The 17,312-nt window shown below is 52.9% G+C and overlaps 1 protein-coding gene across 4 annotated transcripts in view; it reads left to right on the top strand.

Annotated features, from left to right (window-relative positions):
- The first annotated feature begins 1,209 nt into the window (after positions 1-1,209).
- The window catches only part of LHPP (phospholysine phosphohistidine inorganic pyrophosphate phosphatase), a 151,361-nt gene continuing 135,258 nt past the window's right edge, over positions 1,210-17,312 (top strand). For 2 of the 4 annotated variants that reach the window (XM_073019437.1, XM_038009678.2), the window contains exon 1: positions 1,211-1,394. In XM_073019437.1, the coding sequence (XP_072875538.1) occupies positions 1,270-1,394 (125 nt within the window). In that variant the 5' untranslated portion in view covers positions 1,211-1,269. Of the gene's footprint in view, positions 1,395-17,312 lie in introns of all 4 variants that reach the window. The other 2 variants (XM_073019438.1, XM_007964340.3) reach the window with 2 other exon arrangements.

The following is a 17,312-nucleotide window of genomic DNA, read 5'->3' on the forward strand; positions in this document are numbered from 1 at the left end:
TTGTGGGGATTGGGAAGTGGACATCTCAAGGGGGCACTATTCTGTCTACCGTAGTCCTAGAAATGAAAAGTGACTTGCTCAAGAGTACCCCACAGAGCTGGCTGAAGAAACAACTATAGGTAAGCTCACACCACTGGCAGAAGCACCCCTTTTCCTCCTCCTTGGCATGAAGCTAAAGCCCAGCCATTCTCCAAGGTCCGTTTCAGGCTGCCCCTGCCCAGAAGCCACAGCTGCCCTCCTAGGCCTGCAGAGGTCATCCTCTTGACTGTGTCTGTGTCACTCATTGCCAGTTGGCACACATTTCATCAGCAATCATGAAGGTCTTCCATTGTTCTCTGCCCAGTCTTGATCCTGGAAGGCAAGGATCACACCTTAGAACTTTTTGGTACCCCTAGTGCCCACTGCACAGAGTAGGGTCTCAATACGTATATGGTTCATGATGTTCCTAGCAGATTCTCCAAACTGACTCACTCAGCCCCTGGAAGACTAAAAACTGCATTTCCCAGACTCCCTTGCAGCGTGGACTAGGTTCCACCAAGCCAGACAAAGTGAAAGTGAGTGGGTGGCCACAGGTGGAGAAAGAGAAACTTCGGAGGGCACAGTGGTGGGTATGTTTTGTTCTTTTGGGGGCAGCTGTGCTGGGGGCTGTGCTAAGAAATGGGGCAGTGGTCCCAGTGGAGTAGTAAAATTAAGTGTTTCTCATAGCTGCATGGCTCCTAGCTGTGTAGGACTTAGACTCGTCTCCCCAGGAAATCTGTAAGCTCCTTCACGTCCCATGTAAACAAAACCCCTCTAGCTGGAGTGGTTTCTATTGTCTACTAAGAACCCTTTTACAAGGTATACTACTCCCCAACCCCATTAGTGGAAATCCCCAAAGGGTAGGAATTCTATTTCATTTCACTTGTAAACAGCTCACCTAGTAAGCGTATCAACAAAATATACACAATTCATTGAACTGGACTAAAGCTATAACATCTCAACGAATTCCTCATCCTTTCTGTGAAGCAAGAGCATCCTTTCTGTGAATCAAGGGACTTGTTTTCTGCTTTTCCTGCTCTTTGTCCGCTGATCTCCTGGGAAGAAAACTTCCGAAAAGGAATACCGTTTCGGGGGCGAGCAACGCCAGAGTGCCCAGGCCCTGCCCCAGTTCCGGGTTTGCGCCCGGTCTTCCCGCCCTGCCCCGCCCGCGGGACTACAGTTCCCAGGCGCCCCTGCGCGGCGGTGCCGGCGCCAGTTGGGACGCGGAGCGGAGGAGCACGGCCAGGCGCCATGGCCCCGTGGGGCGAGCGGCTGGCTGGAGTGCGCGGGGTGCTGCTCGACATTTCGGGCGTACTGTACGACAGCGGCGCGGGCGGCGGCACGGCCATCGCCGGCTCGGTGGAGGCGGTGGCCAGGTGAGTGGGCCGCGAGGCGCCGCTGGGGGCGCCGCTGCGGCCGCCGAGCTCTAAGCTCTGCCTGGTCCCCGGCTGCCGACAGGGGGCGGGGCCGCGGCTCAGGCCCCGCCTCGTTCCCCCCCTTCCCACCCCGGTGAGCTCACAGCGCTGACCCCAGACGACCCCACTGCTGCCCCGGGCGAGCACCAGGCCTCTGCTGGTTAGGGCTGTGCGATCAGACAGGGCGGCCTCCTGGTACGTGGGCTGCTGAGCGCTTGAGCTGAGGCCAGTCTGAGTTGAGATGTGCTGTAAGGGTAAAATGCATACCGATGAACAAGTCTTGGCCGGGCGCGGTGGCTCGCATTTGTGATTCTAGCACTTGCAGAGGCAGAGGAGGGAGGATCGCTTGAGGCCAGGGGGTTGGCCAGGGGGTTGGAGACCACCCTGGGCAACATGGGGAGACCCTGTCTCTGCCAAAAATTTAAAAATTAGCTGGGTGTGGCGGTGCACGCCTGTAGGCCCAGCCACATTGGAGGCTGAGGCAGGAGGATCGCTTGAGCCCAGGAGGTCAAGGCTGCAGTGAGCTGTGATCACGCCACTGTACTCTAGCCTGGACTGCAGAGCGAGACTGTCTCAAAAACAAAACCCCCCAAAACATCAGATTTCGTGAGTAAAATGTAAAATAACACATGAAAATGGGTTTATGTTGTTTGCCTGTTGAAATAATATACTTTTTGTTTGTTTTGTTTTTTTTAGACGGAGTGTCGCTCTGTCGCCCAGGCTGGAGTGCAGTGGCACGATCTCAGCTCACTGCAACCCCCGCCTCCCAAGTTCAAGCGATTCTCCTGCTTCGGTCTCCTAAGTAGCTGGGATTACAGGCACCCGCCATCATACCCAGTTAATTTTTTTATTTGTTTTGTTTGAGAGGGAGTTTTGCTCTTGTCGCCCAGGCTGGAGAGCAGTGGTGCAATCTCTGCTCACTGCAACCTCTGCCTCCCAGGTTCAAGCGATTCTCCTGCCTCAGCCTCCCGAATAGCTGGGATTACAGGCATGTGCCACCACACCCGGCTAATTTTTTGTATCTTCAGTAGAGATGGGGTTTCACCATGTTGGGCAGGCTGGTCTCTAACTCCTGACCTCAGGTGATCCACCTGCCTCCGCCTCCAAAGTGCTGGGATTACAGGCGTGAGCCACCGCACCTGGCCAATTTTTGTATTTTTGTAGAGGCGGGGTTTCACCATGTTGGCCAGGCTGGTCTGGAACTCCTGACCTCAGGTAATCCACCTGCTTCCACCTCACAAAGTGCTAGAATTTCAGGTGTGAGCCACGTGCCTGGTTGATAATATTTTTAATACACTGTTTTAGGTTAAAATATTTGAAATTAGTTCTACCTTTTTTTAAAACTTTTGTTAATGTGCTTATTAGAAACCTTTAAATTACCTTTGTGGCTCTCATTATAATTCTGTTGGACTGCATTGGTTTAGGTGAGAGAAAGAGGAAGAGAACATCGTGCCTGCCAAGACTTGACCATGGAGGACACTTTTTTCTTTGAGACAAAGTTTCGCTCTTGTCTTCCAGGCCAGAGTGCAGTGGCGCCATCTCAGCTCACTGCAACCTCTACCTCCCAGGTTCAAGTGATTCTCCTGCCTCAGCCTCCCAAGTATCTGGGATTACAGGCACCTGCCACCATGCCCAGCTCATTTTTGTATTTTTAGTGGAGACCAGGTTTCACCATGTTGCCCAAGTTGGTCTGGAACTCCTGACCTCAAATGATCAGCCTGCCTCGGCCTCCCAAAGTGCTGGGATTACAGGCGTGAGCCACCGTGCCTGGCTGACACTTCTTTTTATAATTTTTTTTTTGAGACTTGTCTCATGATGTTGCCAGGGTGGTCTTGAACTCCTTGGCTCAGGCAGTCCTCCTGCCTCGGTCTCCCAAAGTGCTAGGATAACAGGCATGAGCCACTGCGCCTGGCCTAATTTTTTTTTCTTTTTCTTTTTCTTTTTTTTTTTTTTGAGACAGGATCTTACTTTGTCGCCCAGGCTGGAGTGCAGTGGTTCAATCTCAGCTCACTGCAACCTCCACCTTAAGGGCTCAAGAGATCCTCCCACCTCAGCCTCCCAAGTAGCTGGGACTACAGATGCGTGCCACCAGGCCCAGCTAATTTTTTTGTATTTTTTGTAGAGATGGGGTTTTACCATGTTGCCCAGGTCGGTCTTGAACTCCTGGGCTGAAGTAATCTGCCCATCTCAGCCTCCCAAAGTGCTGGGATTAGAGGTGTGAGCCACCGTGGCCAGCCAGAAGGACACTTTCAGTAGCGTGGTTGGCACCACTGGACCTGGGCTCTGTAAGGCCTCCTGTTGGCATCCCAAGTCAGCACTGCCATATGTTGATAGGCAGTCGGGAAGGGCTAATTGCCAGGACTTGGCCTCCCAGAGTCACTCGCTGGGGCACTTGGTAGCCTGATGTCACTGGGCCGCAATATTCCTATCTGTAGGTGGCAGTTAAGTGAGTCTCTTGGTCCTTCTTAGAGACCCCATCCTGCCAGTCTACACATGTCTGATGTCTGGGAGCTACTGAGATAATAGGGACCCAAATGGTCCTGCATAGTGAAGCCTGAGGTGCTTGGGAGGCTGGGAACTGGGAACAGGGAGACTTGGCTTCCAGGAGCAAGCGTGAAGGGCAGCCCAGACCTAGGACACTCAGCTGGGTCCTGGGTCTGCTCTCAGTGTTGGCTGAAGTTCAGGGTTAAGTGATTCCTGACCTTAGTCTCCATTACTCCAAAGCTTTAGATGAGCTCAGTCACAGATGAGAGCATTCTGTAGGTGGCACTGGTGGGAAACCAGCAGAGCGCTCTGGGCAGTGTTTTGGGGTGAAGTGGGCCTCATTTGGGGAGCAGGAAGCCAGAGCTCAGTGCTGTGACTGGGGCAGGCAAGGCTTCATGGGAGACCTTGCCACTCATTGCTTGCGGAAGATGGATTTGGCATCATCTACCAGTGGTTCCACTTCTGAGAATTTGTCCTATCTCATGCATGAGAAATGACACGAGTACAAGGTCATTCCTGGCAATGCCTTTTAAACAGCAAAAGACTGGAAGCAGCTCAGATATCCATCAGTAGGGGAGTTAAAGGGTCTGTCTGTTTATACAGCAGAGTAACATGCAGTATAAAAAGGAACGAGCACCCCTGTCTATAGACATATTACCAGTGGAGACAGCAAGCACACAGCAGCGTGCACGGTGCACTGTTTCTCGTATGGAAAAGGCAGAAATGCTTGAATGTATTTCTCTTGCTGTGTTTGCATAAAGACACTGGAAAGCTGCTTCAGAGTCTGGGGAGAGCTGGAGGATAAGGAAAGTGGGGGCCACTGTGTGGTTGGAGACAGGGTAGGAGAAAGACTCTTCACTGTATAACTTTGTATATCAACGTTTTTGTTTTTGAGACAGAGTCTTGCTCTGTCACCCAGATTGGAGGACAGTGGTGCAATTTCGGCTTACTGCAACCTCTGCTTCCTGGGTTCAAACAATTCTCCTGCCTCAGCCTCCTGAGTAGCTGGGATTACGGGCACCTGCCACCATGCCTGGCTAATTTTTGTATTTTTATTAGAGATGGGGTTTTGCCATGTTGACCAGGCTGGTTTCGAACACCTGACCTCATGTGATCTGCCCACCTTGGGTTTCCAAAGTGCTGGGATTACAGGTGTGAGTCACCGCGCCTGGCCTGCATATCATTTTTAAGGTTTTTAAACTATGCGAATGTATTTTCTATTCAAAATATTACAGTTCAAATATTAAATTGAATATTAAAATTCAGAATATTAATGTTTGGGCACAGTGGCTCACACTTATAATCCCAACGCTTTGGGAGGCTGGAGGTAGGAGGATTGAGACCAACCTGGGCAACATAGCAAGACCCCATCTCTACAAAAAATATAAACATTAGCCGGGCATGATGGTGCACACCTGTAGTCCCAACTACTTGGGAGGCTGAGGCAGGAGAATTGCCTGAGCCCAGGAGTTTGAGACTATGAGTGTGCTACTGTACTCCAGCCTGGGTGACGGAGTGAGACCCCAACTCCAAAAAACAAAATTGTTTTTTATTTAAAATATTTCAAGGAGATCTCTCTGGCTGCAGTGTAGAGAATAGGCTGGTAGAAGGGCAGGGGCCAGAGAGGACACAGAGTCACCAGTTAGATGGTTCCGGTGGTCCAGGGAGAGCTGGTGGGGCTTGGACTGGGTAGAGGGCAATGGAGATGGGGAGGAGGGCATGAATTAAAGAGGTGTGTTGGAAGCAGGACCTATGGGACCTGCTGACATATGGGGTATTGTCGGGGTCAGGGAGAACTTGAAATAAAGGGTGGTTTCCAGTGTCTGACCGGAACAACTGGCAGGGTGGAGAGGGGGCAGGGCGGGGGTCACGGGGTGGGTATCATGATGGCTCATGATGTATGTCAAGTTCCTGGCCTAGTGTTTGGCACACAGTAGACCCACAACAGTGTAACATTGAAGACCACTTTCTTTTCTTTTTCTTTTTCTTTGAGACAGGATCTGTCTCCCAGGCTGAAGTGCAGTGATAGGATCACAGCTCACTGCAGCCTTGACCTCCTAGGCTCAAAAAAGTCTTTCTACCTCAGTTTCCTAAATAACTGGGACCACAGGTATGCTTCCACATGCAAGTTTTCTTTTGTTTTTTTTAGAGACAGATTCTCTGTCTGTCTCCCAAGGTGGAGTGCATTGGTACCATCTCAGCTCATTGCAGCCTCCACCTCCCGGGTTCAAGCGATTCTCCTGCCTCAGCCTCCTGAGTAGCTGGGATTACAGGTGCCTGCCACCTTGCCTGGTTAATATTTGTAATCAAGACGGGGTTTCACCATGTTGACCAGGCTGACCTCAAACTCCTGACCTCAAGTGATCCACTCGCCTGGGCCTCCCAAAGTGCTGGGATTACAGGCGTGAGCCACCATGCCCAGCCCCCCAGGGACAGTTTGAGCCCTGGCCTGCCCAACCCAGACCCCTACTTGGAATCCTTGAGGGAGAAGGGGCTATTGGGAAACATCACAGGCTTCTCTAACAGCTTATTCTGAGCAGATGGCCCCCACCTGATACAGAACTGTCCAGCAGACATGTGCAGAGTCCAGGTTGTGACATTGGAAGGGGTTCTGTTACCTTCTGTGGGTTCTGGGCTGGCGTCTTCTGACCGATCGATCGCCAGGAGGGTTTTGTTTTGATTTGCTTTGGCTCCTGCAGATTTATCTAGGTGGAGGTGTCTCTGGTAGCAGCTACACTGTATACATCTAACAGCAATATAATAATCCTGAAATGTAATACGTCCTGTTAATGTAGCTGGGAGAGGCTAAAAGCTCCCTGCCCAAAAGCATATGGGATTATTTTTGGTGAGGGGACATCATACCTGTGATCTGGAGGGTTTTGTTATTGTGCTGTCTGTGGGCCTGCAGAACTGATGGCCTGGTCTCTCAACCCTGTGGCTTCCCATGCCATAGAACCAAGTCCCCACGCCCTGCCTTGTCCACAGGGGCCTTCTCAAGTGACCTTTATGGCCTCTCGCACTGGCCCCCAGTTACACGGACTTCTTGGTAGGGTTTTCATGAAGGGGCCGCTGAGCTGTCCAGCACTCACACACCTGTTTCCGCCCACACCGGCAGGCCCTTCAGCTCTCGGCAGACCTTTGCAGGGCCTCTTTCAGCCTTTCTGTTGGCTTTTAAGGGCAAGGCCCCTCCACTCCGGCCCAGTGCTTCTGGGGCCAGATCATCACGCTCAGGGCCCGGGAAGCTCCTATACCCTCCCTTGCGTGCCTGTGGGGCCCGTGACAGGTGCCCAAAGTGGCTGCGAAGGTGGTGCAGGAAGCTCCCCCTCCAGGAAAATGTGCCGCTTTTGGAATTTTCCCTGGGGATTTTCCAGAGGTACAGGACGCCTGTTTTCCTCGCCTGGTGATTGAACCAGGAAGCCTTCACGGAGCAGGCCCTGCTTGCCCAGGTGAAGCCTGTGTGGCCCGCAGCCACCGGGGCGAGGTGGCCCTGCGCCTTTCATGCTGTGGCCTCCTTGATATGCACAGCCTGCTTTGAAGTCCTGCAGGAGCTCAGAGGAAGTTCCTGGGGTGAGACCAGCCACCGCAGAGGGACAAGTGTGATGGGGGGGTGGTCTTAGGGTGGGCAGGGGGAACACAGGCCTCCCTGGTAGCTCCCGGCACTGTGGGCTTTCTGGCAGTATTGTCCGTTCTCTGAGCCTGCGAGGGGTGACACACTGTCACCATTCTTCTTGGATTTTCTGTGGTGACAAGGGTCCTCCGATTTTATTGAGGGCCACGGAGCATAGGGGGAGTAGAAGCTCAGGTTTTTAAAATAATATCCGCAGCCACAGCAGTCACCCTGCATTGAGGGAGGCCTGTCATGCGCCAGGCAGGTGCTTAACCACCCGCCTTCCCTTCACTCCAGCCCCTGAGGTCGGGGGGCTTCCTCTTTTCAAAGTGAGGGCCACAGATTGGAGAGATTCAGAAACTGGCAGAAGTAGAAAAGGTTGCTGAACCCTCATTAAAGATGCACGCGCGCACACACACACACACACACACACACACTCGTTCATTTATTCCTTTTTATTTTTTTTCATGCATTCATTCCTTTACTCATACACTCAACAAGCATGCACTGAGTGCTTCTGCTGTACTAAAAACACCAACCTAGGCCCTGGGGATGTGCCGCAGTGAACAGGCAGATGGCAACCCGTGCCCTGGTGGAGCTGATGCTGCAGTCGTGTGGGACCAGCAGGTGACAGCATGCACTAGGGAAGGCTAGAGCATCTGAGACATGCAGCGAGGTGGGGAGCCCAGGGCTGGGTGCCTGGCCTCGCAGATCCCATGGCGAGGGAGCCAGCCAGGCAGGCGTCTGGGCTAAGGTGGAGGAGCAGGAGGCCCAAACCTCTGAGGCCACACTGGTGCTGCTGGCCAGGCAGGGCCTACATGCTGCTCTAGGACTTGTAGGTGGGCGTGGTCACAGGCCAGAGGACATCTGTAACCTGCTGTGTCCCCCCAACAGGCTCTTTATTGAAGCCCTTTCATGGGCCGATTGGGTTCCCCGAGGGGAGCCATTCAGAGGCAGGGCCGGGCACAGCGAGGGGTGCAGAGGCCCAGCCTCGCGGCCCTGGCCCTATGGCTGGGAGGCATCTGCATGTGAAAGAGGGTGGGCATTTACTGCATCCTGTCTTGGGCCACTAAAGCACATCTGCTGGGCCCAGCCCAGGCCTGGCCTGGCCTTTTTGGAGCCGGCGGAAGGAAGCAGGCTTGGCCCAGGGCAGCCTTATAAAGCAATTCCCACCCAGGACCGCCCCAATCGCCCTGGTGCTATGGGGCCAGGCCCACAGCCCTTCCCTCCAGTAGCACCTCTCAATCGCCTGTGTGTGCGGGTGTCTTGGGAATCCTGATAAAATGCAGGTGCCTCCCAGCAGGTCTGGAGCAGTGAAGGCCAGGGCCAGGGGATCTTTGAAGTCCAGCTGGTCCTGGCACCCCAGGATCCCCTCCTTCATGCCTGGCTTCCCTGGCACCATCCGGCCCTAGGGACACAGGTCCCTGGGAGTAGCAGCAATAGTAACAATAACAACAACAACAATAATAATACTAACATGGACTGTGGGCCTGGGCTGGAGGTTCATCTGTGTTGCCTCATCCAACCCCCATACGCGGTGTGGCACCTGCCAGAGGGGTCTGGCAGGACATTGCAGGGAGAGGGCTATTTGTTTGCATTTGTTTAAGCCAACAGGAGCTTTCCTCATGCAACCTGGACCTTGGACAAGGGGTGTTTGTTGAAAACGTGCTGTCGTCACCTGTGGTCCCGTTTGCTGTCAGGAGGTGAAGCACTTTGTCTTCAGAGATGGGAGCCAGTGCTCTTTCATCCTGGGTTCTGTGATTTCAGCTGTCATTTCAACATTTTAAGTTTCATAAGAAATAGGCGGCCTCCTTATGTAAACATTCTCACCAACCAGTGAATATACGGAGTGAAAAGTCCAAGTCCTCCGTCCTAGACCAAGTCCCAGTCACTTCCCCAGGGTGACATGATACATCCTTTTCCTTTGTATTCCTCAAAAGTGCAGAGGATTTTGAGCCACAGCCTTCCCTGACTCTTGTCCAGGTGTGCAGGCACCCGCCCCATCACTCTTGAATGCCACCGCCCCACCATTGCCTAAGGCACGTGTTTGGATAGTACACAGGTCACTGGGGGCTGGAGACTCTTTGCGGGTCCCAGGGTCAGGGGTTTTGAATTCTTTGTAGCCTCAGAGCACTTATCCAACCAAATGAAATTTTGAGTAGAACTCCAAAATTAAATATATATATATACACACACATACACACACACACACACACACACATAGATATACACATATATATGTATGTGTGTGCGTGTATATATATATATGAATGATGTTTGAATAGTATATTATTTTTAATAGGGATGGGATCTTACTGTATTGCCCAGGCTGGTATCAAACTCCTGGCCTCAAGGAGTCCTCCCACCTCAGCCTACCCAGTAGCTGGGATTATAGTTATCTGCCACCGTGCCTAGCTCAGAATGGAATATGTGTTCTATGTTCAAATTTATAATGTGTCTTCTGAAGTCAGTTGATGAAAATGAAGGAAGTGTTTTTATGAATAACAATGTTGGGCCAGGTGCAGTGGCTCACGCCCGTAATCCCTGCACTTTGGGAGGCCAAAGGCGGACAGATCACATGGGGTCAGGAGTTTGAGACCAGCCTGGCCAACATAGTGAAACCCCATCTCTACTAAATATACAAAAATTAGGTGGGTGTGGTGGTGTGCATCTGTAATCCCAGCTACTCGGGAGGCTGAGGCATGAGAATTACTTGAACCCAAGAGGCAGAGGTTGGGGTGAGCCAAGATCGTGCCACTGCACTCTAGCCTGGGTGACACAGCAAGACTCTGTCTCAAAAAAAACATGTTGAGGCCTACGGCAGTGAACCGCACAACACAGTGTATGTGCTTAGAAGTTTATGTGAGTGCTGGAAGTGAGCTTATTAGGAGGGATGAGTGAATGCGTTCTGGTTTATCCAGACTTCAGACTGTTAGGCAGCTATGAAAGAATGAGTTCACTCTGTTTGGGCTGACATTAGTTTATGTGACATGAGTGCTGCATGTACCAAGTGAAAAAACTGTAGAATAATGTGTATAAACTTCCTTTTCTTTTTGAGATGTATCTCACTCTGTCTTCCAGGCTGGAGTACAGTGGTACGATCTCAGCTCACTGCAACCTCGGCCTCCTGGGTTCAAGCGATTCTCCTGCCTCAGCCTCGTGAGTAGCTGGGACTACAGGCACCTGCCACCACGCCCGGCTAATTTTTGTGTTTTTAGTAGAGACGGAGTTTCACTATGTTGTCCAGGCTGGTCTTGAACTCCTGACCTCAGGTGATCTGCCCACCTCGGCCTCCCAAAGTGTTGGGATTACAGGCGTGAGCCACCACGCCCAGCCTAAACTTACATTTTTGTTAAGAAAAAACAAAGAAAGGAAACACAGCCACCCCCATATATCTAGGGTAGAGTCATAACAGAATCACGAACTTGAACTGTATGGAAGGAGACTGAGAAAAATCTCATGGCTGCTTGGAAGCTTTGCCGTGGCTCTAATGGCAGGAGTAAGGTCTGCTTCTCAGTTTCTGATCTCAGCCTTGGTTGGCAGGGGTCGCCCTGTGAAAATCAAGGGCAGCCAGGGTGGGTCTGGCACAGGATTATTGGTTTACCCTGCAGGTGCTGCCTCTGGTTAGAAGCCCTTGGCCAATTACGAAGTGACTGTGGCACAAGTTACAAATGGATGTTACTCATGAATGGAATCCTGCTCCTACCCCCAGTGCCCCACAATGTACAAGAATCCATACTGGCAAAGCAGTGCCACACCTGCCCACTGTGGTGTGCAGGGTGATTTCCCAGGTGCCCGGCGACAGGCACGTTGCTGTCCAGCTTGTAGAGGAGGAACGTAAGATTCACAGAAGTGAGAGGACTTATTCAGACACCTTTCGAGAAGGAGTCTGCTTCTGCCTGCTGCTTCTGCCAGGGCAGGCACCACATCTTACCTGTTGCAAAGCTTCATCCTGTCACATAAAGTGCCAGGCGCCAGCTCTACTGTGAGAACGTGGGTTTCCAATCCCAGCTCTGCCCCATAGTTGCCATGTGGCCTCAAGGAAGTCCCTTAGCCTTCCATCACCCCATTATGGCTGTGGCTCAAAGGCCCCAGTTTCCTATGTGTAATTCCTGTACCCAGGCTGTAAGAATTAAGTGAAATATTTTCTCCTAAACCAACTTTTGGGCTGGGCCAGGTGGCTCACGCTTGTAATCCCAGCACTTTGGGATGCCGAGGCAGGTGGATCATCTGAGGTCAGGAGTTCAAGACCAGCCTGGCCAACACAGTGAAACTCCATCTCACTAAAAATATTAAAAAATTAGCTGGGTGCGGTAGTGTGCACTTGTAGTCCCAACTACTCAGGAGGCTGAAGAATCACTTGAACCTGGGAAGTGGAGGTTGCAGTGAGCCGAGATTGCGCCCCTGCGCTCCAGCCTGGGCAATACAGTGAGACTGGGTCTCAAAAAAGCAAAAACAAACAAATGCCAACGTTTTCCTTTTTTTTTTAAGTTTTTGTTTTCTTTTCCTTTTTACCTTAGACTATGAGGAGATAAAAGCTAACGTTGTACTTATTCCATATCCAGGAGCTAAAGGAGCATTTTGTTGTTGAAGGGGCAAATAATTTTGAGGAGTGGGTTGTTTTGCCAATAAGCAGACTTTTTTTTTTTTTTTTTTTTTGAGACAGGGTCTCACTTTGTCACCTAGGCTGGAGTGCAGTGACACAGTCTTGGCTCACTGCAGCCTCAACCTCCTGGGCTCAAGCAATCCTTTCACCTCAGCCCCCAAAGTGGCTGAGACTACAGGTGCACACCACTGCACCTGGCCAATTTTTGTATTTTTAGTAGAGACAAGGTTTTGCCGTGTTGCCCAGGCTGGTCTTGAACTCCTGAGCTCAAGGGATCTGCCCAGCTCAGCCTCCCAAAGTGTTGGGATTACAAGTATGAAGCACCGTGCCCAGCCACACGAAGTCGTGTAGTTGTTGAACACGGCGCACATGCTAAACTGAAGCACATAGTTCTGCTCAAGGAGCTGTGTTGTCCACATCTGTTTATGTTTCCATGAGGCTAACGTAAAAGGATTCTCATCCCAGTTCTGTCCCTAGATGAGTCACTGAGCCCCTCCAAACCACAGGTCCCATCTCCAAACCACAGGTCCCATCTCCAAACCGCGGGTCCCATCTGTAAGTGGAAACTTGAACCCACCTCTCAGATTGTCAAGAGGAGTTGACGTGAACATGCCGGTGGGGCTCGGTGGGGGAGGAGCCAGTCACTAGGTGCTGCTGTAGCCACGGCTGGGGGGCTCAGTTTGCCCTGGGCTACCTGCTGGTGTCAACTTCCCCCTCTTCCTAAAGGTGCCCCGGGCGATGCACTCTGGGCTGCTCCTGCTGGCCTGCTTCCCCAGGCACCTGGCTTCCTCTCAGAATGTACCTGCCCCAACCCTGGGTTTGTCAGATACGTGGTTGTCATTGTCACCACCACAGTAATTACTGCCATTTATTTCGTATTCGAAATGTGCCAGGTGCTTCTCATGTCTTTTTTTTTTCTTTTTTTTTGAAATGCAGTCTCGCTCTGTCGCCCAGACTGGAGTACTCCCTCTCAGCTCACTATAACCTCTGCCACCCAGGTTCTAGTGATTCTCCTGCCTCAGCCTCCTGAATAGCTGGGATTACAGGTGCGCACCACCACACCCAGCTAACTTTTGTATTTTTAATAGAGAAGGAGTTTCACTATGTTGTTCTCCATGTTGGCCAGGCTGGTCTCAAACTCCTGACCTCAGGTGACCCGCCTGCCTCGGCCTCCCAAAGTGCTGGAGATTACAGACATGAGCCGGTGGTCAGGAGTTCGAGACTAGCCTGGCCAACATGGTGAGACCCCATCTCTACTAAAAATTCAAAAAATAAGCTGGGCATAGTGGCGGGTGCCCTTAATCCCAGCTACCTGGGAGACTGAGGCAGGAGAATCACTTGAACCTGGGAGGCAGAGGTTGCAGTGAGCCGAGATCGTGCCACTGCACTCCAGTCCGGGTGACAGAGTGAGACTCCATCTCAAAAATAAAATAAAAGAAATAAATAAAAAATATGATCTTCATGACAGCCCTGTCCAGTAGCTACTGTTAGTGCCTCATTTTACAGGTGAGGAAACAGGTTGCAGAGAGTTAGGTGACAAGCCACAGTCATACAGGGAGGAGGTGTGTCTGCTTCCTGAGCCAAGCTCCCACCTTACTCACAGAGGCCTGGCCTTTGTCCCCTGCAGCCACCGTGGCCCTTGGGGACGTCGGGCTGCTGCTGAGGCTCCTAGGCTGAGTGGAAGAAAGGACCCAGGATCCCCACCCCTCTACCCCCACGTGCCACGAGGCATTTCCTGTCCCTCTGGGCCTTCGTATCCCCCTCTGTGAAGTGAGCCACTCGGGCTCGTGGTCTCCAAGGTCTCTGGCTGCCGATTCCTATGCACTTGATTCTAAATTGTGTTTATTGATTCCTGGGACATCGATGCTCATGGGATCAACATGTTCCTGTGATCTGGGCTCCGTGGCACAGGCACTTCAGAGAACACTCTAGATGGGAGTTGTGCGGGCAGGTGAGGAGGTGCAGGTACAGGAAGGTGTGCTTCGTGTTTTATAAGGGCCCTAGCTGGGGACCTGCCCCAGCGTGACCTCATTGCCGCCCCGCTCAGGTCACTGCCCAGCTGACCGAGACCAGGAGGCCCAGCTAGGGACCAGCTCCTGTGTCACTGCGTCTCTTCTCTCCATTCAAACTTTGGACACTGACGACACAAGACTGTGTGCAGCTGCTCAACAGTGTCTAGCGGACCATGGGGAGGGGTCCACGGGTAGGGGCCAGGGAGCAGCTGGCTGCCCGCCTCACTGCTAGGGTTGCCCTGGCCCGTCAGCTGGAAGGAGGAGCAAGTGCAGCAGGTTCAGCTGGAGCCAGTGTGAGGCCTGCCCCGTGCCAGGGGCCTATGGCGTCTCTGCTGTGCGCAGCCTTTACCTCGTCTCCTTCATGACAGCTCTGGAGAGCTGGAAGGCTGGGCACCACCATCACACCGTTTATGGCTGGGGCTCAAGACTCCACGAGCCTTGTGCACGCGCCAGGGTGGGAACCCAGACCCCACTCCTGGGGGACAGATGCCGATCTCTTGCTACTCCTACCTGCAGGTTGTCCCCCAGCCCAAGCTGGTGTGCATCATGGTGCAGGGCACAGGGTGGGCTCATCCCCACATCAGCATGGGCATCCGCGGGGTGTATGTGAATAACTGTATATTTCTATTGAAAAACAACTCTGCTTTGCTTACGGGGCTCCTGCTCGACCTTCTGTTTTGGAAAATTGGAGTTTTGGAGGAAATGAGCACTTTGTGGGTTTCAGTTCTCCAAACGTGCATGTTCAATCTCCATTGCTTTCCAAAGGGGAGCGACTGAAGATCTGAAAATCAGACAGTGGCTAGCACTGCCCAGAGGCCCCGTTATTAAAAACATTTCAAGGTCAGGTGCAGTGGCTCACGCCTGTAATCCCAACACTTTGGGAGGCCGAGATGGGCGGATCACGAGGTCAGGAGTTTGAGACCAGCCTGGCAAACATCGTGAAACCCCGTCTCTACTAAAAATACAAAAATTAGCCGTGCATGGTGGTGCATGCCTGTAGTCCCAGCTACTCGAGAGGTTGAGGCAGGAGAATCACTTGAACCCAGGAGGCAGAGGTTGTGGTAAGTTGAGATCGTGCCACTGCACTCCAGCCTGGGCAACAGAGCGAGACTCCATTTCAAAACAAAACAAAACAAACATTTTGGTGCCACTGGGGCTGCTGAGGGCCTGGGGCTAGTGCTGCGCCTGCATCTCCTTTCACTGCAACCCCTGGGAAAGGGGGCTGGTCAGTGTCCTTTCCCCTCTCTGAGGAAATGGAGGTGTTGAGCTTGTATTTCTCTGCACTGGTTCCTATTTCAGTAGTAATAGCGACCCTCCAGCGCACCAGGTGATGTCTGTGACGTGGCCCCAGGAGGCAGGAGCAGGCTAGGAGTTAGGGAGGCTGAAGTCTGAAGTCTGATATGGGGAAGTGCTGCCCCTCCCAACCCCGCTCCCTGGGAACCAACACTCCACTCCTTTGCCCGCTGCCTCCACACCCCTTTCCTCTGGCTGTGAATTTCTCCATTACCAAGTGGGCCCATCAGATCTGGAATTTGGTCAGTTAAGTGCTTCTCCCAGTAAAGCACTTACTACGCTGGGTACTGGGTACTGTGCTGGGTAGATTTTGGACGGGATTCTTGAGAGCATCCCGCAAAGTTGCTGCAGGAAAGGGCCAGTCACTGCCTGCCAGTCTCGGCACCTGTGAACCCGTGAGTTGACATTTCTCAAATTCCAGCCTCACTCTGTGGGCCAGACAGCCCTTCTGACCTATGAGCTGCCAACCTGGGCCTTTTGATGACACTGACCCCAAGGGTTCCCTGCAGCCCTATGTACTCCTGAGAACCTGGTGGCCCCTCTCTGGCCTCCGAGACCCTGACCTGGGTGCCCACTGCCCCTCATCCCTACACAGGAGATGCTGGGGTGACTCCTCTCGGTAAACCAAGGCTCTGGTCGCTGAGGATGGGGCTGGTCCTGTGCCAGGGTGCCCCCAGGTGCTGATCTTGGCTCCACTGTGGTTGGGCACCAGGCATGGCGGGGGTGCTGAGCAGATAGAGCCCTGCCCTCCCGAGCCCCGAGGCCCCGGCTTGCAGAGGAGGCAGAGGAGGGAGGTGGTGATGGCAGGACCAGAGCAGCACCAAGGGCTGTGTGAGCGCAGCTGGGAGGATGGGACCTGCCTGGGCGCATGGCTCTGGGGCCTCCGGGAGAAAGAGGCATGTGAACCCTAATTTGTAGGATGATCAGGGCCAGCCCCCAGGGGAGCGTGAGGCAAGGACTCAGGTGCTGTGAGGGCCTCTGGGTCACACAAAGGTGACCAGTACGAGGGCTGGAGGGCAGGGGGCCCAGCTGGGAGGGGTTCATCCTGCCCTTTTCCTGCAGCTCCCCACCTCCTGCCCAGCCTCCCCTCCGAGGGAGCCCCTGCTCCTTCCAGCCTTAAGACCCTCGGCGGTCCCCAGAAGGCCAGCTATTGAGCTGTCCCAAGGTCACTCAGGATGTCCAGTAATTGTCCTAACACTTTACCTGCTGTGGAACAGTAATGAGAGGGTTTTCATTATTTGCGGGTGAGTGCTCCTGGCAGATGCCGACAGCCAGCAGATGTGGAGAGTCCGAGGTGATTTGTAAGGGCCGGTTCATCTGATGCTCGGTAATTGCCCCAGGCGACGTTGTCACTCAGAGGCTCGTCCTGGCCTGCTGAGATGAGGTAAAGGTCAGTTCAAAGATCCACTTTGGGCTGGGCGTGGTGGCTTAGGCCGGGCGCGGTGGCTAACGCCTGTAATTCCAGCACTTTGGGAGGCCAAGGAAGGTGGATCACCTGAGATCGGGAGTTCAAGACCAGCCTGGGCAACATGGTGAGACCCCATCTCTACTAAAAATACAAAAATAAGCCGGGCATGGTGGTGGGCACCTGTAATCCCAGCTACTCGGGAGACTGAGGCAGCAGAATCGCTTGAACCCAGGAGGAGGTTTCTGTGAGCCAAGATTGTGCCTTCGCCCTCCAGCCTGGCTGACAGAGTGAGACTCTGTTTCAAAAAAAAAAAAAAAAAAGATCCAGTTTGGCCACAGGAAATGGGAGCAAATCCCCACTCTTGGACTCCTGGGGAGGAGGCAGCGTGTTGAGGTGGGGGCCATGGTCTCAGAGGGGCTGTCTGGCAGCCAGGACCCTGCAGAAGGCCCCTTCCCCGAGGTTCTTGGGT

The sequence above is a fragment of the Chlorocebus sabaeus genome, chromosome 9, assembly GCF_047675955.1.
Source record: "Chlorocebus sabaeus isolate Y175 chromosome 9, mChlSab1.0.hap1, whole genome shotgun sequence".
Taxonomy (NCBI): domain Eukaryota; kingdom Metazoa; phylum Chordata; class Mammalia; order Primates; family Cercopithecidae; genus Chlorocebus; species Chlorocebus sabaeus.